This window comes from Clarias gariepinus, chromosome 25 (genome assembly GCF_024256425.1).
Source record: "Clarias gariepinus isolate MV-2021 ecotype Netherlands chromosome 25, CGAR_prim_01v2, whole genome shotgun sequence".
NCBI lineage: Eukaryota > Metazoa > Chordata > Actinopteri > Siluriformes > Clariidae > Clarias > Clarias gariepinus.
In genome coordinates this window covers 22,105,157-22,127,355 of record NC_071124.1, presented here as the reverse complement: position 1 = coordinate 22,127,355, position 22,199 = coordinate 22,105,157, and the positions used below count along the sequence as shown (strand labels likewise).

The window sequence follows — 22,199 nt, the reverse complement described above, 5'->3', positions numbered from 1 at the left end:
TCTCAAATGAGGTACAAACCTCAGGACATGGTTAAACAGGACATTGAACCAGTTTGATTTCAGACGTTGCCACATTCTTTCACGCTTCATTTCCCTTCAAGTCGAGCTCTGCTCTGTTACTCGGTCTGTGCTTTGACTTTTTTTTTTTTTCCTTTTTTTTAAACCTTTTTCCCCCTATTGTTGCTCTTCCCGGACCTCACCGTCTCGCATTCCACCAGCATGTTTAATGCACCCTAAATGCAGCAGCATGCAGGAGCTCAGGAGAATGCTAAAAAAGCCCCCCCCCCCCCCTCAAAAAAAAAAAAACTAAACTCAAATTTCATGTATAGAGCTCTAGAAATAGTTGTCTAGCGGCGACGCCTTGCTTTCAGGAACTCCGTGACGTTCCATCCTGCTGGGTTTCTGAGACAATGGCCGCTTGTTTATTAGAAGGAGACAAACGAGGAAATTCCATTGTGCAGTAATGCCAAGCAGATGGGTTGTGTTAGGTGAACTAGGTGAGGTAGGGAGTCTGTGCCCGTGATGGGAAGTGAAAATCCTACGGCTTCTTGAGAACCAGTGCTGGAAACCTGAAGATCTCAGACTCAAACTGTGGAGCTTAAGGCGCCATATTGGGACTGTGTGATCAACAATATCAATTATTCTACTAAATCACTATTCTACAAGTTTGCAATTAATGAGCTCAATGTTACATTCACAAACAGTGGTAGGAATCGGATCTAGGCATGTTTTTGATTGACAATCCTGGGAAATGGTCTCACTAAATATGGTCTTGGCTTTGACAGAGAGTTTATAATATTCATTTCTGGGCTTATGAAAGAAAAAAAAGGTTTGTCTACGTGCCACCTGGCACATTGGGCGACAGACACTCCCTACCCTGGAGACATATCCATTGTTTCTGTTGCAGTCTTTTACAGGATCAGGTTGTATCTGAGCACTTGGGGGTGAAGGACCTTGCTCAGGGGTCCATCAGTGGTGGCGTCAGGGCTCGAACCGGGGACCTCCTGATCAGCAGTCCAACAACTTAACCATCCCTGACCCTTTTTGTGTTTATAGTTACGTTTAATCTCACAGAGCATCCATGAAGTACATTAGTTCCTGTCACATCTGCGCTATAACATCTTTAAACATGGTTCCTCACCAGCCTCTTGTTCTGTCTGGGATTTAATAGGACAAATGCAGCTCGTCATGTTTTTGGAAAACTATCTTTTACCTTTTCTTTTAGTGAAGACTTTCCTGTGGTGGAAAAACATCCTGACTCTTTAACTTCTTAAATGGTAACTGAAAACCTCAAGTACATCATTTTTTTTTATTTGTCAAATAACATCATTGGTACGAAAGGATCTTAACGTAAATGCAGATGTGATCGTGTTGCCACTGGTACTGTTTCTGAATAAACAGATTAAAGAATTAAATGATGTCTATCTATTCGTTTGTTTGTTTGTTTGTTTGGGTAAAAAAAAAAAAAAAAAGCCCAGACAAACGTCCTCATAAAAATACCCTTTTTTTACCTCCATTATTTAACATTTAAGGAGTCCCCAGTGTCAGGAAGTTTTTCCACCACAGGAAATTATTAATTTATTTATTGATTTATTTTGGTGTGGTATATATTTATCAAACGTCATATAATATTCTACATACTAGAAAATGGTACCAAGTCTCTATCGATTTGAAGTAGTGAGACTAAATTCCTACAGTACTATGTTCTTGGCTTGTTCACTAAACAACCAAAGGTTTAATAAATGAAGTGTAAAGGCAGCGGAGTCCTTAAGACACTGTTTAAATGAGACGTACTTTTTTGGGTTGTACTGGAATTAAAGGCGTTCACGATCAGTATGTACAACCATTTACTGGGGTATAAAAAAACCAGACTGCCCAAAACATGTTTTTCCTGTTTATGATTTAACTAAAGAACTTTCTCTAAAGAATCGTGCTCCACCTGAGCGGGAACAAAGTCCTGTTTAAAGAGCCGTGAACCTTTTTTTTGGGGGGGGGGGGAAACTCAAAAGGAATTCCTTGACAAAGGAAAACTCGAGACGCTTTGTAGGACGACAAGTCTCTTTTTCAATTCCGTGTCCTCGTCCAGTGAATAAACTGAATTTATTTATTTTTTTCGATTGTCTTGTATTTGTACACTTGTGAAGTCTTTCAAAGTCTGTTAAACATGTAGCTGTAGAAATTCAGACGTGAACAGGTTGTTTTCCAGAGCCTCGTTTCCGTTTGCTTACTTTTCGAGGAAAGTGGTCTTTCGGAGCGTGACCTCTCTTAGGCGAGCACTGCGTAATGGCTGATCAGTGATCTTAAGTGTGGTATAGTGTAGAAAGTGGAGTTAGAAAGCTTTCTGTATAAAGAAGTCACCACCACTTTCCTTTACTTTGGGGAAATTTATGGCACACACACACACACAAGTAATGATTGCAGTGTTGGATTTATAAATAGTAATTCATACCACATTGTAGTCTTGATGTACCGCGTAACGCTTCAGACGGCCAAAAGAGGATGCGGCGGTTACCATAGAAATAAAATCCTGTTTCTATGGTAGTGATGAGAGCATCAGCGGTGTTCCAGACACATGACTGATAATTGGTGTATGATTATTAGTTCTCATACTGTATCTCAAGCCATACTTGATGGACCTCTTACATTCCAGACGTCTACAAATAAACATTAGACGTGATGAGACGGTTCTTTCCGTTTAGGAAGCCAACTTTACACTGGCTCCTCCCCTTTTCTTGCCTTAGGCGTATCACTTAGGCATATCAATAAACACTTGTCAGGAAAAGCAAAGTGAACACACAAGTCATAAATAATGTTTATAAAACATTTATAATCTTGGGAATTGTCTGTAAAAGCCATTCCCAAAATAGAAATTTGAAATGTGAAAGTCTTCTGCGGTCCCACCCAAACCATTCATCACCACTGAAAATGGATAATATCACATGGATTAAATCACATGATGATATATTATTGATGCTGGTTGCTTTTTTAATTGGAAATACAATTTCAATTTATTTATTCGTTATAACTGACCTCTCACAAGATTATACATCATTCTGCATTTAGTCTCCTACTTACAAACAAGTTCCGTTCCAGGAGCATGTTCATAAGTCGTATGTGTTCTTAAGTTCGACAAAGTGAGTCTTATATGCCTTTGACACGAATCTACAATATATGGCATACAGATCCACTCGACTGAATCTCTTTCCCCCACATTGCCATCATGTGGCCAAAAAACTTAACCACGTCTAAGAAAATTAATCTCACACGTCAAATATAACCGTGTTGTCTCTAGGGATGCACCGAAATTTCGGCCGCCGAAAATTTTCGGCCGAAATAGCATTATCGGTTTCGGCCGAAACGTAAGAAAGCGCCGAAAATAAAATCCGAAATTGTCGCCACGCCTCTCCCATCCTCCCGTCTCGTTCGCGCTGTCATTACGCATCAAACACGGAGTATGTTGGTGGTTTGGAAGCACTTCAAAGTTTCAGATGAGGACAGCAAAGTTGCAATATGCAACATTTTTTTTAATACAAACAAAAAGAAAATCTTTTAAACATGTTTTTTTAATGAAGCCATTTTCAGTTTCGGTATCGGTTTTCGGCCAAGTGCATCCAAAAATTTCGGTTTCGTTTTCGGCCCAGAATTTTCATTTCGGTGCATCCCTAGTTGTCTCTGTGCCTTTGAATTTGCCAGGGCAATCCTGGACGGCATTTTGTCTCAGAGCTGTTTTCCACTGTTTTGGACTGTAAACTTGGGTTTGTTGAGGATTTTGCAAAATTGAGATTATTCACCATCAGGACAGCTTTACAGGAGAAACATTTTCTATCATTGTGCTCCCGGACTGATTCGTTGAAATCAGTGAGGCCGACTTATTTCTCCGCACCCACACACAGACACACCTACAATATACCGGACTTTAGACATTTTATACATTCACTTACACACTAAAAATATTGTATATAATTGTAAATATTGGTATCTGGTGCACTGCAGTGTCTGTTTTTTGTACAATACACATGATCTACGTCCGTGATTGAACCTAAAGTAGAACCGCTGTGCATTTCATATCTGCAGAAATTCATAACTCGAATGTTTGTAAGTAGGGGACTGTTTGTATATGTTTACTGTATTGTACCATTATATGTTCATGGAAAGGCTACAGAACATTAATGTTCAAGTTTTCCATCTGCGAGTTCATATGTTTTGTTTCTGTGAGGTGAAATGGTAACGGTTAATTAGTTAGCTTCACACAATACATCAGTGGCTTTATATGGAAGCTCACTTCACACACACTCGTTGTTTTGTTTGTTTTCAGACGGAGGCTGATTTCCCAGCGTTCCTCACTCGAGACTCTGGAGGACATTGAGGAGAATGCTCCTCTTCGCAGGTACACGCACACACACACACTTTTGTGTCCTTTTGCTTCCTCTGTATCAGCCAGGACAATCTATCACTGTTATTCGCTAAAATAGTGGATGCCGAAAGGAGCAAATACACTTTTTTGCGCTAGCCATGTTAACACAGACAATATTTCTTTAATCCAATTGAAATCATTCTGGTTAAAGATTCCAGTTTAAATGTTTACATGGACAAGATTACGTTTGATCTGACAGGACGCGTGTTTCAATGCTCAAAGCATTTAATCAGAATGCAGTAAGTCCCCTACATACGAACATCTGAGTTACAAACTTTCAATCACATTGTTCAATGTTCAGTCACGGAAGTTAGATCACATGTCCGGCGTACATCGTCACATGTGTGCAGCGTGCATCCCCGAATGTCCGGAAGCAAACGTAAAAGCACTGGTGATGATGCTGGTGCCGCTAAGAAGTGGCAAGCAATAATAAGGGAGATAAAAGTGAAAATAATTAAGAGAATAGAGTGAGATGAAAAGGTGGGCGACATCGCTCGCTCTATTAACATGGATCGTTCAAGCGTCGGCACGATTCTAAAGAACAAGGACACGATCATGGAACATTCAAGTGAATCGCCCTGTAAAACGTTCACATTTTTGTTGTATTAGAAGAAATTGTTGACTGCTTTAATTAACGATTCACACCTCCAGGTTTCAGGTCATGTCTAATTGCATGGAGTTTAAATGTTCTCCTCGTGCTTGGTGGGTTTCCTCTGGGCACTTCGGTTTTCTCCTACAGTCCAAACACAGGCAGGGTTGACTCATTGGCGTGTCCAAATTGCACGTAGGCTGTCAATGAGTGTGTGTGTGTGTGCCCTGCAATGGATTAGCACCCCCTCCAGGATATACCCTGGGATAGTCTCCAGATAAATAGTATAAGCGCTGTAGAGAATCTGAGACTGAGACTGAGTGATTGTTCTGAATACATCAAGATTCACATCATATTGAAGCCATGACACGATAAGAAGAATAACTGTAGACGTACTATGTATTTTAATTTATTATTTCTGTCTTTCTTAGTTTTTTTGACAAGTACAGCAGGATTTGAAAAATAATAACCTTGTTGGGTAGCTAAATTAAAAGCTTCCAGTCCAGCGTTTTGGCTACACGGAAACGGATAATAACGCTCCTTCGCTCTTCACTGTTTCTATCAGATGCCGAACCTTATCAGGTTCACCCCGACCAAAGAGCTTCAAGAAGGTCCACTTCATCAAGAACATGAGGCAACACGACATCCACAACGGAAGGTACACGCACACTCTAAACAACTTCTTACAAAGTTCTCATAAACATTCAAACTTTTGGGGGATTTTGGATTTTTGAGAGATTGATTTTTACTTTTTGCACGCAGCCAGCTCCAAGGTTTTATACTTCCATTAGATTCAGAGTTTCATATTGTGCTTTTTGGGGGGGTTTATGTTAAATATTAAGACCTAGTCATGGTGGATCGATGGTTACGGTTCAAAGACAGCGATCAAAAAAGTATTGAGTTTAAATCCCAGGATTGTTAAAGAACCAGTGCGAGGTCCTCAAGCCTTAACTTTACTGTTTATTCTTTAAACTGTAAGTTGCTTTGAATCCAAGTCAAACTGTGGAACAGTTGAAATTAAGATTAAACATAAAAAAAAGATAAAATGAAATCTTTAAAATTGTTAACAAATCCTACAGGTCATGGTAAGTATATTTTAATAAATAGTGACTTGTTGCAGTTTAATTACGAATTATCAAAGGATTACTTGGAGCACATTGCTTCAGGACACGTTGGTTCATTCTTCTGACAAGAGGTCACATTAAATCGATTCGAAGTTCAGCTTTCTGACGTTGTTCCAACTCCTTTTTTTTTTTCTTCATGTGGTACGACTTCACAGTAAATAAGAAGGAATACATGTGGTGCTTTAAATGAAATGGCTGCTGAAAGGAAATTCTATAGTATTCAGACAGTATTGTGTCGTGTTGATGTTTTCTTAACAGTTTCATGCATGTTGACTTTTAAATCTTCACTACCCTCACTATTCTTCCGTAGTTCTTCAGTTTCCTCCTCAGCATATTTTTCTTTAAAAGAATGTACTGTATGCATGACTTTTTTCCCCCTCATCTTAATATCAGTGTTTCAGACTCACATAACAGATTCTTGTATATACGGTACCGTGCAAAAGTCTTGAGCTGCATCATTTCTTCAGAGTAAATTTAATTAAGAAGTGACATAGATTAATGTCGAAATAACTTTTTTTTTTTTTTTTACTGCGACACGTTTCTAATTAAAATAATACAATTTTAAATTGGGTTGTTTAACAACCTCAGCAGCGACCTCATTTCCCCTCTCGTCTGTTCCAACCACTCAGCGTTCAGCATCACCAGTTTACACCAGCGCTCCCCCGATAAGATGATATTACGATACCCAGGTGCCGATTCGATCTGTATTGCGGATTTTGTGACAATTTTAAACAAACTTGGCACATAATTTGCTCCTACCACACATGATGCTGTGCCGTGTGAATAGTTTAGAGTGCGCCACCTGCAGGATTATAGAGAAACGTCGACATTTTACCACCTAATATATGAATCAAGAATGTATTTTAAATCATCAGCCTTTAGTTAGATTTATTTTATTTTATTTTTTTTTGCTTCAATGATCCCAACAAACAAAAAACAGTCCTCTGAAAACGAGAAACAAAAAAACTAAAAAGGAAGCCTGAGGAGCGATTTCAAAAACAAAATATAGAGAAATGAGGCCAGGGGGTCAAGACTTTTGCACTTCTATATTTCTATATTTTTCATCTCCTGATCTGTTCTCAGCATAGCTCACTGAACTAGTTCATTTATTATTTTTTGTCTTTATAGGATAGTCCTTATCAGTGGCAGAAGATCCTTCTATAGTGTATTTTCTGTCCTGCCCTATCGAGATTCTAGCCAAACAGGGTACGTATTCTTCAGCATGTAAACCTTTTACTTCATCACGCCTCGCTGCTTTTTACCTCGGCCGCTACCTCATAATTCTACCTCATAAAATGAGCTTTTACTTATCCAAGTCTCTTCTCGAGGCAGAAAGGATCCAGGATTTTACTTCCTCTTATTAAGGTTATGTAGGAAAATTAGCTGTGATGCTAGCTACAGTAGTTTTTTTTTTTTTTTTCAAAATTTAAATAATGAAATATTATGTTTAGTGTTTGTTTTTAAGCTTTTTTTGTGAGCAAACAAGTCAGATTTCTGTGAAGTTAAACAAAATTAGCAATCTAGCAAGACTCCTTGTTCTAGGCTGCTAGCATACGCTAAAGCACTGCTAGCATACTCCTGAAAAAAACAAACATGATTTTTGTTTTTTTTGTTAATTGTGATTGTGATTTTGTCTATTTTAACCGACTAAACCGAGGATCATGTATTATTGTACTGTTGTAGCTAGCACTGCAGCTAATTTTCAGCCTCCTGCTTAATTGTGTAAACAAAAATCCCACAAGTCTCATCGCTCACTTTTTCCAGCCGTCACTCCCTCTGTTCTGTTTTTCCGTTCCCTTTATTTATTTATTTTTAATCCTTCTTTCTGGAATGATTAAGAGGAAACCCATATTTTGTCTGTCTTTAGTTCCTGCGCCTGAGCTATGACGCTAGGAACGTTAAAAGTAATAGACGCTCTCATGACTACAGATTAGCATGATGAAGCTTATACTTCGCCAGAAGCTTCCTCATCTGCTTCAGTTTTATTTCTGGACCTGTTATTCATGGATGTCGCATTAATTCGCACGATTAAGACTTCTGTGTTTGGTTTTGCAGTGTAATCAGCGTTTATGAAGCAACGCAGCTTGTTTTCTTTTCGCTCCCATTCACAGCTTTGGCATCAGCCTCCATCATTCTTGGCACTATCCAAGCCTGTGCACCTGCTTATATTTCAGCACTGTGCTCACAGCTGACATCATTCACAACGAACGACTGAAACACTTATGTGTCTTTCTCCTGGAGGAAGCTTTTTTTTTTCTCCTCCTCTGGCAAATCCATTAATGATCGAATTGTTACTCCACCTCGGGCAAAACCTCGGCGCAGACGCCCGTCTGCGAGCTTTTCTTTCCGTTTAAACAATAGAAGCTCTCTAAGAAAGCTATGAAGTCACAGTGTTGTGAGTCTCTGAGTAATCTGTGCTGTCTGATAGCACACTGAACTCCAGAGACAGAAACGTTAATGTTCAACGTTATTGGTTGGAGGGGAAACACAAACTTTGCTTAATATTATGAACCCTATTAAGTCCCTTAAAGTCAGTAAGGTTATGCAAATTGGTCACATGTCAAGATTAAAATGTAATGATATAACTAGAGAGGTAGAAAATGTAGGTGGTCCTTGCCGTGGCAAAACTTAGACCTCTGGGGCAATTTACCAGCCACCCCTTAGAAAAGTCATAGCACCCCATTCCCGAATAAGCCGCATGATTTGATGCCCCTTCCATGGGTCTACGACAGAAAGTACAGGACTAGTTACACACCAAAGTCTCCATTATATGTCAGTTTGGCCACCTTTTGCGCCCCAGGGGTACAACTTATACTCTCTTGCAGAATATGTTCTGACACAGCTTGCAAGCCTCTTCAAATGTGGCAAATTGAAGATTTCTACGAAATTCTTGCTCTGTGCTAGAATTCATCAATATTAGTCTCAAAATTAAGCCTGTGGGATTTTTGGGGTGGTAAATTGCCCTCTTAGAAAAGTCATTCATAAGCCGCACGATTTAAAACCTTGAAGAAGAAGAAGAAAAATAATAATCCTGTGATATAATAATATTAGTGCTTCACCTTGCAAGCACCCTTATAATAGAGCGGCACCGTGGCTAAGTGGTTAGCACTGACGCCTTGCATCTCCAGAGTCTAGGTTCGATTTCCCGCCTCTGTGTACATGGAGTTTGTATGTTCTCCCCACCCTTGATGGGTTTCCTCCAGGTACTCCGGTTTCCTCCCACTGTCCAAAGACATGCAAAATAGGCTAATTGGCGTTCCCAAATTGCCTGAAGCGTGAGAGTGTATGTATGTGTGCATGTATGTAGGTATGAATGTATGTATGTGTGTGTGTGTGTGTGTGCCCGCCCTGCAATGAATCAGCACCCTGTCCAGGTGCCCTAAGCTTCCTAGAATAGGCTCCAGGCTCCCTGCAACCCTGTTTACAGGATCAAGCGACGTATAGACGATGAGTGAGTGTGTAATAATAATAATACAAGGTGTTCAAGTCAAACTAGATATAATCCCCTGCTACACTGATGCACTTATTCCAGCGTTTCACTAGTGCTTGGAAACCATCAACCGTCTCTTCATAAAGTTACAACAATTTGTTATCCATCAATTTTCAAGGATCAGTCATCCTACTCTCTGAACATTTACAGGAAAGACTCCAGTGGGCTCCGAGCCATCTCCGCCTGAATCGCTCTTCTTTAAAATTGCTTCGCCACAAATTGTCATCATAAGTCCCGGTTTGACTTGAACATCCCTTGTGAATGTGCTCTTATGGTTTATGATGCAGTAAAATCATGATCTTGTTTTGGATTCACTTTATTTTTTAAGAATGTTTGAGCTTGAAAAGAAAAAGAATTACCTATCTAATGCTGGCGTGTGTTATTTAGTTTTAATTATTATTATTTTATGTGAAGACGGTACAGGGTTGCCAAGTCTCACAAAAAAATCGGCACCTTTTTTTTCTTTCTTTCTCTCTTTCACTCCACCCATAGAAATCAAGTTCACTGTGGTGTGCGGGCATTTTTAATTTGCAGCAGATTTTTTTAAATCAGCAAATACTACACACCGCTTTACACACCACCTACACTTTCCCATTGCATACAAGAATTGAATAATAATTCTAGTTAGTTGCTTTGAATCAGGATTTGAATGGTTGCTGACTGTTGTTTTTAAACAATTTTTTTTCTTAAAGGAAATAGCTTTTTCAACCTTGTCCCAAAATAAGCCTAATTAGCAGTAACCTCAACCCTGGCAACCCGGTACTGTGCTAATGGTGATGATGAATGATGTACGGTGACTCTGAAGGGCTTCCTGAATGTGAATCCTGTCGAGGCTTCTTTTTCACAGTTTGGAACAGACCTCGTATGATGGTTTTATAATGAGCCATCTAAAACATTCCTGAAACTGCTGACTAGCTCGGCAGTGGATATTTGTCCATGATGGCAATACCGTCCACGCTGACGGCAGGGTAATGCGTATAATCCAGGTTCATGCTTAAAGCCGAGTACACCATCATGGCCATAATGAGGCGTTAAATACAGGTTTTTGCTTCTGACAAACACATCACACCATACTCGCAGGAAGCTGGAGCACGAGGCCACTTGGCTCACTGTTATAATCTCTCCCGCGTCCTTCTGTCCATCTGATTGATTTTGGCACAGGGAGTCGACGGAGGTATCAATTAGCTCTCCAGAGACACTGATGGTTGTAGAGATTGGATGGGTTATGTCAAACTCGCAGCACACACACGCTGTTTTTTTTCCTTTGGGTAGACGGGGCTTGCCGCATGTTTGCTCGCTGCATTGCTGTCTAGGCTTTCAGCAAACAAATTGGTGGGTTTATGTGAACAGCTTGGTGGCTCTGTGCTTCTCTCAAAATGTGCTTCATGAGTTTTTATTTCCCCCTCTCATACATTTAAAAAAAAATTATGCTTTTCGGTTTATTTATTTTTTTGCTCGTTTTTTTTTTTTAATCACTTGATTGCTCATGTTAGTTATAATAATTTATCATTCATTAATGAACAATTTGTTTGACATTCAGCCAAGAAGTTTTTAGTGTGGGTTTAGTTTAGTACCAGTACATGAGACTCATTTTGCAAACAAGTAAGCAAAGGGGTGTTTAAGTCAAACCGAGACTTAAAGCCCAGTATGGTGATGAGACTCTTAGCCACAGTAAACCATGTGCCAATCCTTAAAAATCGACAAATAACTTGTCACCAACTTGCTGAAGAGACAAATCTCTTTTTGGGAACAGTACACACAGTAATTCACCAACCCCACTTTTGCACATTACAGGGACTCGGCTGGGAGTTATTGCCACACGCCCCGTTTGGTCCTGACCTCGCTCCAAGTCATTTTCACATGTTTCAGTCATTAAAGGAGTTCCTGGGAGGCCGGCGTTTCAGACATGAACCAGGCAGTACTGAGAAGACTTTCTACCTTAATGGTGTCCAAGCACTAGTGTACCACTTGGATAAGTGCATTAGTGTAGCAAAGGGATTATATAGAGAAATAAAGGGAGTTTTTACTCTCATAATTGTGCTTTGTTTTACAATCAAGAGTCCCGCTTTGACTCGAACACCCTTTAACCCACCTTTAAACTTTAAGTCACACCTCCTACCAGAATCATTAAGTTAAAAAAAAAGTGAAAGCCAAGAAAGAATTGCTTGAAATAACACTGTTGTGTAAATAACTTTCAGAAATAAAAAAAGGAACACTTTGTATTGCCACTATTTTTATTCCGTGTTATATTTCTGCTTTTTGCACACACTTGATCGTTCCATCTTGTTCAGCCTCAGATTCCTGCGTCAGTGTGAGGACATGCTGACTGTAAGAAACGAAAGCACAACTTCCTCTTGCACCATAAAAACAGACAGCAGAGTCTTTACACTTTTTTTTCAGTCACTCGAGTCAGATTCAAGTAGAGCTTACATGTTGAAAATTTTTTAAATCCTGAAGATGTCGATATGAAGATTTTCTTAATATTCACATTTAAGGAAGTGCAGGAATTCTGTTACAGAGGTGTGAAATGTAACAGAGCGCTGGTACAGACCACCTTACGCGCCACAGCTAGCACACGCTGCGTTCCTGTGAAGGAAAAATATTTATTTTACAAGGTCAAACCAAGGACATTTCAATGTGCTGAATAACGGAACGCAATTATAAGAGTAAAAAAGCTCCTTTATTTCACTATATAATTCCCTGGTAAACTAACGCTTCTATCCCAGTGTTTCACTAGTGCTTGGACACCGTCATGGTAGAAAGATTCCTCATTACGCCAGAGCCATTATCGGATTTACGTTGCCTCACGTATGGAACGCTGGCCTCCCAGGAACTCCTTTAACAGCCTAAAAACATGTGGAAGCGAGTCAGTCAGGACTGTACGGTACCGTATGTGGCAACAACGTCCTGCAGAGTTCCTGTAACATGCGAGTGGTGTTGGTGAACGACTGTGTGTCCTGTTCCTACAGACTGATGTGTCTCGTCCGCTTGTTGGCGACATATTTATCTGTAGATTTTTCAAGGATCTAGGGAACGACGACTGCAGTGAACTGTGATTTATACAGGCTTATTTAAAATGTTTGCACCGTTCACATGTTCAACTGCGGCTAAAAGTCTCATCACCGAACTCTGCTTGAAGTTGTCAGTCGCTTTAATTCCTTCATTCACCAGAAATTTTTGCACAAGTCCTGGTTTGACTTGAACGACCCTTGTATTCCTTGGATAATTAAAATGTTTTTCATTATTTAAGAATTAAATACTTTTTATCTGTTCATAGTAACATTTACATATGTATGTACTTAACTCATTGATTTTCTATTTTGTAATTAAACCATGTACAAGTGGATACTATAAGAAAACTGTAATATGTCATTAATTATTTATTAATTTGGCTTCTTTCTTTTGCCCATGAAATATCCAACCAGGTAGCAGGCTATAGTTTTAAATACAGAGTCAGCCAAAAAAATGTCTACACTCTTCAGACAAAGAGAAAAATCCTAATAAAAATTGCTATATGTTATATATTGATATTAATAATATTATAGTATACATACACTACCGTTCAAAAGTTTGGGATCACTTGCAGATTTCTTTGTTTTTGTTTAGTGATTTATTGTCTACATTCTACAACAATACTGGGGATTTCAAAACTACAAAATAACACATATGGAATTAGGTTATTACGTAACAACAACAAAAACAACAGTTAGTTGTTATTTTAGGACACAGAGGTCAGCCTTTCTGTAATAGTTCTTGCAAGAACAGTATTGTCAAGTGCATTCGCAAAATCCGTCAAGCACCATAATGAAACTGGCTCTCATGAAGGCCATCCCAGGAGGGCGAGACCAAAACCTACCTCTGCCCCAGACGAGAAGTTCATTTAGAGTTATCAGCCTGAAAAATGACCAATTAACAACCAGCAGCTCAGATTAGAGGCGTTATGAAGTCTTTACAGAGCAGAAGTAGCAGAAACATCTCACCATTAACTGTTCAAAGGAGATTAATGCATTTTTTTTGGACGCCTTCAGCATTCCTTTACAATGTAGAAAGAAATAAAAATCAGGAACCATCATGGAGTTAGAAAGTGACCCCAAACTTTTGATTGGTAGTGTGTGTGTACACATTATACTATTTTTCTTTTCCTGAAGTGTATAAATTATTTTTTTGTCTGACCCTATATAAAAAAAACAGAGTTTAGTTAACCCTTATTGTGTAAAAAAAAAAAAAACAACATTATTTATTTATTTATTAACTCCAACCCAACTGATGTTACAGGCTGAGCTCAGTGTGTGTGTCTCACCGTGGCAGGGACGGTATGAAAATGGAGAGCGGGCGCCAGCGTCACCCCTCGGGAGGCGTCAGTGCCAAGGAGATGGTGATCGGGCTTGAGGGCGTGGAACTGGGCGCCGACGGCAAGGTGAGCCGGACAACATTCACTCCGCTGTGTGCCGTGCTTCAGTCGATTTGATTCTGCTAGGCCAGGATTACTGTTTTCCAATTCCAACATTTGAAGTCATAGATGTATAACGTACTGTGTAAAAGTCTGAGGAGTTTTTATGATTTTGGTATTATTTAGCTAGAAAAAAAGCCCTTAGATTTTCAAATGTCACTTAAACAAAAATGACAGGAAAAGGTTTCTGAAAAAAAAAACTAAATAATACACTTCGCTTAAGACCAAAAATATTAAGTACGACAGTCAGATTCTACATAAAAAAAGGTGTAAGTTGTAGCTGATGCATTTTTACAGACAGCGTGCGCTCTCACTGACATTTAGTTTATTACTGCTTACTAATCAGATAAAATTATTCATTTTTTTTATCAATCAGATCAATTAAATCCTATTATTTCTGAAGGTATCTTTGCTTGTCCACATTATGCATCCCGGCAGGACGGTTTTGTCGTTAAAATGTTGTGGTGACATTCATTTTTGCAACGGTTGGAATAGTGCTGTTTTTTACTGTATTGTATTATGTTTGCATTAGCAAACAATTATCGCCTTCTTTTATAACACGTTAAATTAAATCAACAAATAAAACACTAAAACGTTGGTTTAAAAGTAAACTTCATTTACTATAGCAACATTTCGGTCGTAATAAAATTTTAGAATCGCTTGTTACGTAAAACATACGTAAAAAACAGGAAATCTCTTACTAAGAATTATAAAAAAATAAATAGAAAGTCACTGATATAAAAAATAGAGACGTTTTAGAGGATTGGATTTTTTTGAGTGTTTCATAAAAAAATACTAAAATGAAAAGTTCGATTATTTCTCTTAGTCGTATAATCATTTCACTTCATATCATACCATGTATGACTGTGTAAAGGAAACTCTTTATATACAGGACACATTTTTCATGGTAAGTCCAGAGATTCCTGTTTTTTACCCGCCTTCGTCGAATTTCTTTATCTTGAACACTTGAATAATAAACTCAAGTCCATAGTGACCGCGTGATCTATTTTTCCTAGACGGTGTCCTACATGCAGTTCCTCTACCCCACTAACGTCCTCGGGCGCCGCAACACCATCGACTCCACCTCGTCCTTCTCTCAGTCTCGTAACGCCAGCCATCGCAGCCTCATCCTGGCGCGTGCCAACAGCCACCAGAGCAGCCTCGACACGGGTACGTGCGCCAGCTCCTTCTTTCACTGCCTGCTCATTTCCCGACACGGCTTATCAAGGACGTTTTATTCCGAGGTTCGGAGTGTGTGCGGGGATGAGTCAGTGAGGACACAGGATGTGCACTTCAAGGTCGGGTCTTCAAGGTCACCGCTAAAGTAAAGTCGTGGCTCGAGTTAGGTTTCTGTCAAGTCGACGTGGTTAGGAAATAAGAAAAAAAAATTGATTCTGAGTGGAAATGCCCAAACTATTGTAAATAATGCAATAGTGTTAGTATAGAAGTGTTTAAAAAGATTGAGAAATGAATGATGCATCATAATCTTTGTGTTTATATTTGCGTTTAACTTCCACTAATTATTTTAGAGCAACTTATGTTGTAGAAGCTACAAACCTTTATTTAAAAAAACTTTTTTTTAAGTAAACTTTTTTTTGGCGTTATCAGTTTGTCTCTAACAAGATGATGTTAGTGAGGAAAAGCTCCTTGAGAAGACACGAGGAGGAACCCGTCCTCGTTTAGGTGATAACAGACTATTTGCGCAACCACAAATAGAGACGGGGATCACCAGGGACCGGCCGATACGATATTATCCCGATACCCAGGTGCTGCTTCGATTTGTATTGCGATTCTCTAAGTAGCACAATTTAATATATTTTGAAACAATTTTAAACAAACTCAGCACTTACAGTAATTCGCTCCTACCACACAGGCTGCTGTACTGCCTGATAATGTGTGAATAGTTTAGAGTGCACCACCTGCAGGATTATAGAGGAACAGAAACTTTTTACCACATCAAATGCAAACATAAATTAAAAAAATAATAATATTAAAGCGGTACCTCTGCATACTAATTTAATCCGTTTCCGCAGGCGAGGTTTTAACATATTGCGTATTGCGAAACACATTTTCCCAGAGGATATAATGTAAATGCACATAATTCGTTCCAGCCACCCAAAACAATTTATCAATGTTGTCAGTTTCCAACACTTTAATCATATTTGTGACTGTGGAAGAAAACCGGAGAACCCCGGAGGAAACGTGGAGAACATGCAAACCCCATACACACAGACCCTGAGGCAGGAATCGAACCCAGGACCTGAAGGTGCAAGCCGACAGCGCTTACCACCAGGACAACGTGCCACCAAAATATGAACTAAATAAACATTAAACCTGACTCAACCTTAATTTATGATTCTTCCTTGCCGGTTACTTTAAAAACCAAACTGAAAATAGCCCCCTTCTCGTCCTTGCTAACATTCTTGGGACCCAGGGTGCTGTGTCTTTACTAAATCTTGAACAAAATACAAAAAAACCCACATAAAATATGTAAACGCACTTCGCTTGGCTTTCCACTGACGCAAATAATTTTTGAACGTCTCCCAGGCGTACGTACATGCGAGCCGGTCACTCGTCTGCCAAAAATGCTTCGTATGCCGAGGTGGATTTCTTGCTAAATTGCAGTTCTTAAGCCGAACAGGGGCGTTGGTATCCCGAGGTACCACTGTAATAAATTTTAGTCGATTTTGTCGTCGATCTATGAATTGCCACATGAAAGAGTCACGAGACATCACTGAATCAATTTCTGTCAAAGTTTATCAGACTTTTTATGTTACTAGGAAACTATAAAAATGTACAGACATCAGTCTGGTATCGTCATATTAACAGTTGTACGTGTTTCTTTATTACACGCCATCCTGTGTACGAGCCGTTTCTACGGAAACGATACCGTACATGGACGAGCGCATTCATGTAAAGGAAGTGCGTCTGATTCAGAATCTGGTTCGCAGTCTGAGCTGCTGTTGTAGGAAATTACTCAGAAATGTGATATTACAACAGCAAGTGATGAGATTCACATTAGTAAAAATTCTACATAAACTACTCGTGTGTGTGTGTGTGTGTGTGTGTGTGTGTGTGTGTGTGTTTCTGGATGCTTCCTTGATGTTTGTTTCTGCTCTGTCATGATCCACAGGGAACGAAGTGGGAGATTTCAGGGAGTACGACCCCAACCTTCTGGACGACCCTCAGTGGCCGTGTGGAAAACATAAACGAGTGCTCATATTTCCTTCCTACATGGCGAGTTGTTGTTGATGTTGTTTTGTTTATTTTTTTTTTTCCTCCCCTTTCTCACACCGTAACACGCAAAACACACTCTCACTTTCACACCGTCGCTCTCCTGCTGAGAAACTTCTCTCTCGACTTGGGCAGCGATCGGGTTTAATCTCCTGAAGCCACAAAGTGACGGCTGTTTATTTTTTTTTCTGCAGAAGCGCTGCGCAAGAATTCGGCATGACGTCGGGTAACGGCCCGGAGCGAGCGTCTCTCAGACCGGCCGCGTGACGCAGGTTTCATCCGATCTCTAGATTTCTTCTCGCTCCGACTTTATGTTCCTTTTTTGCGCTCGTGTTTTCCGCGGGCCTCGCGGATCAGATTACAGAAAAAAGGGAACAGAAAGCAACTCGTGCGAGTTCAACGAAAGCAGTGTAAATCCACCTGGTGCTCAGGCGTGTGAACGTCAAGCCAGGCTCGGGGTTCGGCGTTAATGAGACGGACGGGAGGACAAACTTTATCATTGATGGCATTGAAATGACTTCGGTGGTGGTTAGATTGATTAGAGTCCAGGCTTGATCATGCGCTTTCTCTCTTTTTTTTTTTCCTTTTTTTTGTGCTGCATGTTATCACGTCTTCGCGTTCCAGAGGAAACGACTTCTTTATCGTGTTTACATAACAAGAGACTCCCCCGGTTCATCGTTTCCCACTCTGGCCGTGTTTGTGTTTTTGGGCTGAATACTACGCTTGTGCTTGAACAAAAACTGCAGTCAAGTTTTTTTTGTCAAACACACACACACACACACACACACACACCCCTCCCCTTCTCCTTCCTTCTATTGCTGGTTTGAAAGTCATGACCGTTTCTATTGTATTAATTGAGCATGACTAGTCGAATAAAGTGCATGTTTTTGTCCGCGGCACCAAAACTCAGTGTTGCCTTTTCGATATATATAAAAATCTGGCTCCTTTTTTTTTTTCAAAGCTGTAAAAATAAAAGAAGAGTTGATATAATGCGTAATGTGAGGTTTGGGGTTTGTTTTTTTTCTACACTTCTTTTCTCTCACACTCTATTCCTAACACGGTTGCGATCCTTTGGGAACTTGTCATGAGTCAGAGTTTTGGCAGGAGTTTAAGCTCCTGCCTCGGTCGTTCCGTGTCCTCGTGGCTTTTCCTCCGAATGATGTAGTCAGATATAGTTTTAGACAGACAGGACCGAGTCCTGCTCCGACATCCTGAACCGTTAAAGAGTCTCAGAGCGCCTAAAGGAAAGCCGAGGGGTTTGTCCCCGAGGAGAAATTACAGCCTTGTTCCTTTGACCTTTCACCGGTCATATGTACAGTTCTTTACAGTATTAAAATCATTAGACTGTATGTGTGATGTTCGAGTCGAACCGGGACTTGGGATGAAATGTTTGATTAATGAAGACAGGGAGTTATTGATGCATCCCCCGTACAGTCCTGACCTCGCTCGGAGACATTTTAACATTAAAGAGGTCCTGGAAGGCCGGCGTTTCAGGTGTGAGAAAACTTTCTATCATGATGCACTAGTGAACCGCTGGGATAAGTGCATTAGTGTAGGATTATATAGGGAAGAAAAGAAAGTCATACCTGCAGAACCTGTTATTTTGCGCATCAATCAAAAGTCCTGGTTTGACTCGAACATCCCACATACATTCACTCTGTACTTAAAGCAACAGAAAACTTTATTTTCTTCCTTCTAATCTATAAACCTGATCACTGATTTTACATTGAGTGGATTGATATGATGTTTAAAAAAAAAAAAAGTTGAACTATGATCATAAAGTTTAAAACTACACATAATAAATTACGCTAAACAAATTACGACATACAAGCCCAGGAAATTTGACGTTAGATACAACACCATGATGTCACCCGTCCTCATCTGCACCTTTCTTTGTGCTTCCACACAGACGACGGTTATCGAGTACGTCAAGCCCTCCGACCTGAAGAAGGACATGAACGAGACGTTTAAGGAGAAGTTCCCTCACATCCGCCTGACGCTCAGCAAGATCAGGAGGTAACGCCGACCACGTCATGTATATTTAATATATGTCTCGTGTGTGTGTGTGTGAGCCAGACTGACGGTCAGGATGTCTGCTTGTGTCCCGCAGCTTGAAGCGAGAGATCCGGAAGCTGGCGCAGGACGAGTGCGGCTTCGAGGAGCCCACGGTAGCCATGGCCTTCGTGTATTTCGAGAAGCTCGTTCTGCAGGGCAAGCTCAACAAGCAGAACCGCAAACTCTGCGCCGGAGCCTGCGTCCTCCTGGCAGCCAAGATCGGCGGAGACCTCAAGAAGCACGAGGTCAAGCTCCTGATCGACGTAAGTGCGCTCGGGTTTCAGCGCTGAGGGCTACGCGGTCACGTACAGACGTATGGAGGGGGGGTCACGTTCCTCGAGAGAGAGCAGCGTTTCAACAGCTTTACAACTAAGATTAGATAAGGAACGTTAAAGTTTATAGATCTCAAAGGTAAAACTTTCTTAAATGCTGAAGTATGGCGGAGAAAGAAAAAAAACAGTCAAAGCTCGAGTCGTTATATTCAACAGAATAACAGAGTTCCACGTCTTATCTACATTATCATCTGTAAAATATATAAATACTCCGCCTGGTCCCCCCCCCAAAAAAAAACATTCTCACACTAATATTTCGTTGATCACGCGACACATTTCCCATGACATTATTTTTCTATAAGCTTATGCAATATCAACATTTATTTCAGTCCAGAGTCGCATTAATTTTTCTCCAGGATCTTGTATCGATGATGTAAGAGTCAGACCAAGTCGTCTCCAGCACATCAGCAAACATTCTCAACGTGGTTGGAGCTCGAAACAATACTCGCATCTTCATCTTGCAATATGGTCGCATCAAGTCATTCCTACAGGATGCAGAATAAGAGACTCAAATAAGTTACACACAAATGTTTATCATCATGGGAAAATTCACCACTGTAATTCTTCTACTCCTGTGAGGAACTTTTAACTTTGTTTTTAAACAAGTAAATCCAAATTTAACCTTAAACATTTTATCTAGTTTAAATATAAATGAACAAAAGCAGACTGAAAACAGCATGGCGTCACGAAAAGAAAGAAAGAGAAGAGTTAGGGAAAAAATCCATTGATGGAAAAACTGGTCATTCAGGTCGTCAGCTGACTTGAACTTGAACCTGAGCAACCAGGCAACCCCAGATCATAACACACTGTCTCCACAAATAACCACATGACCCTTTGATGCCTTTTTTCTTTTTTAACTTAGTCTCAGTAATAAGTGGTTTACTTAAGACTACACAGCTGTTTAGTCCCAATCCCTCGAGTTCTCTTCGCATTGTGCGTTGTGACTTTCACTATTAAACATCGCAGTGAGTTCTGCTGTTAAAACATTGGGTGAAATCAAATTGTAAGTGATCTCTGATCGTGGTCGTTTAAAAACAAAAATTTCCTAACTACATTTCGTCAGTTCTTAACCCAACGTTCACACTCCGCATCACAATCTCCTTAGTTGTTTTCTTTGCTTGATTCAGGTCAATAATAATTTAACACTTCTAAAACGGAGTAACATCAGGTTAACATGGGCTTAAATAACTTGTTGCAGCCGAACCGACCGTATTAATCACTGCAGTCATTATCTCATGGAAGGATCTTAAATATTTGCTTAGTTAAATCCAGGTGGTGGCTTTTTGTTTTGTTTTGCGCCGTGCAGTTTACAGTATGTGGATTATATTATTAATCCCAGGATGCTGCACTTACAGGACACCTTGTATTTTTAGCCACAGTGCATTCGAGCGTTCTCGATTTACTCTATGATTTAATCCTGGTTTAACCTTCATGCTCAAGTCAAAATGATTCGCGTTAAATATTTACACAGCTTTTTTTATTTATTTATTTTTAACATGGAACTGCTCGTTTCAGTTCCCTAATGAGCGTGAAATATTTTTAAATCACCGTCTAAATATCTTATCAGAGCGTAATGACGGCTCAGATCCTCTTCCTTTGGTCATATCGAAAAAAGGGACACCAGCTGCAGTGAGGAGGTTAAACAGAACAAACACACACACAACACAGTGCAACTTTTATGATTCCTCCCCGGTGTAGCGTTCGGTCCCTCGAGGGCTTCTGTATAATGAATAAAGCTGTGGGTTTTTTTTCGCCCCACAGAAACTAGAGGAGAGGTTTCGGGTGAACCGGCGCGAGCTGATCGCCTTCGAGTTCCCCGTGCTGGTGGCGCTGGAGTTCAACCTTCACCTGCCGGAGCACGAGGTCATGCCGCACTACAGACGCCTCCTGCAGAACTCCTAGCAGCAGCTCCTCGTCAGGAGAGACGCTCCCCTTTTTTCTCTCCCTCTCTCCTTTTCTCTCTCTCCTGATCCGACTCTCAGAGAAGCTCTATGCACCTGACCAACTTAAAAACTAAACAAAACGTACATTTCAGCCAAAGTTTTGGAAATTCGGTTGCCTGCGCAGTTTTTATAGACTCTCAATACGAACGACCGTCCGACTGTCCGTTTCGGATTGGAGAATGTTTTAGTGCATCCTTTCTTTCTTCTTCTTCTTTCATTCATCTCTCTCTCCATCATCACTGCCTTGCCTTCACTACTTCTTCGCCTGGCGCTAAAGGGAAGCTGTTGCATGTTGCATTGTCTCTCGCCTTAAAACCAACCTGTGAATGGACCGAACTTTTTAAGATGACGACGACTGTTTCTCAGACTTCTTCTCTAGTACTTTCGGTTTTTAGTTGTTTTTGTTTTTTTTTAAGTGCACTTTTTGAGCAGGATTTCAAGAACGGCAGAGGTCAAAGACGGTCATATCATCATCATCATAATCAGGTTTATCATTGAAATCGTTTCCATGCGGCAATCCTGATCTTAGCATTACCACCCCTGAGAAGAGCAGCAAATGTTCATTTTT

General features: G+C 40.2%; 1 protein-coding gene across 4 annotated transcripts in view; it reads left to right on the top strand.

Annotated features, from left to right (window-relative positions):
* Window positions 1–21,711, top strand: part of cables1 (Cdk5 and Abl enzyme substrate 1) — a 28,764-nt gene extending 7,053 nt beyond the window's left edge. Inside the window, exons 2-10 of one of the 4 annotated variants that reach the window (XM_053486689.1) lie at window positions 4,316–4,387; window positions 5,569–5,661; window positions 7,256–7,333; window positions 13,926–14,034; window positions 15,084–15,237; window positions 17,201–17,304; window positions 19,211–19,317; window positions 19,412–19,619; window positions 21,450–21,711. In XM_053486689.1, the coding sequence (XP_053342664.1) occupies window positions 4,316–4,387; window positions 5,569–5,661; window positions 7,256–7,333; window positions 13,926–14,034; window positions 15,084–15,237; window positions 17,201–17,304; window positions 19,211–19,317; window positions 19,412–19,619; window positions 21,450–21,590 (1,066 nt within the window). In that variant the 3' untranslated portion in view covers window positions 21,591–21,711. Of the gene's footprint in view, window positions 1–4,315; window positions 4,388–5,568; window positions 5,662–7,255; window positions 7,334–13,892; window positions 14,035–15,083; window positions 15,238–17,200; window positions 17,305–19,210; window positions 19,318–19,411; window positions 19,620–21,449 lie in introns of all 4 variants that reach the window. The other 3 variants (XM_053486688.1, XM_053486691.1, XM_053486690.1) reach the window with 3 other exon arrangements.
* The last annotated feature ends 488 nt before the right edge of the window (window positions 21,712–22,199 follow it).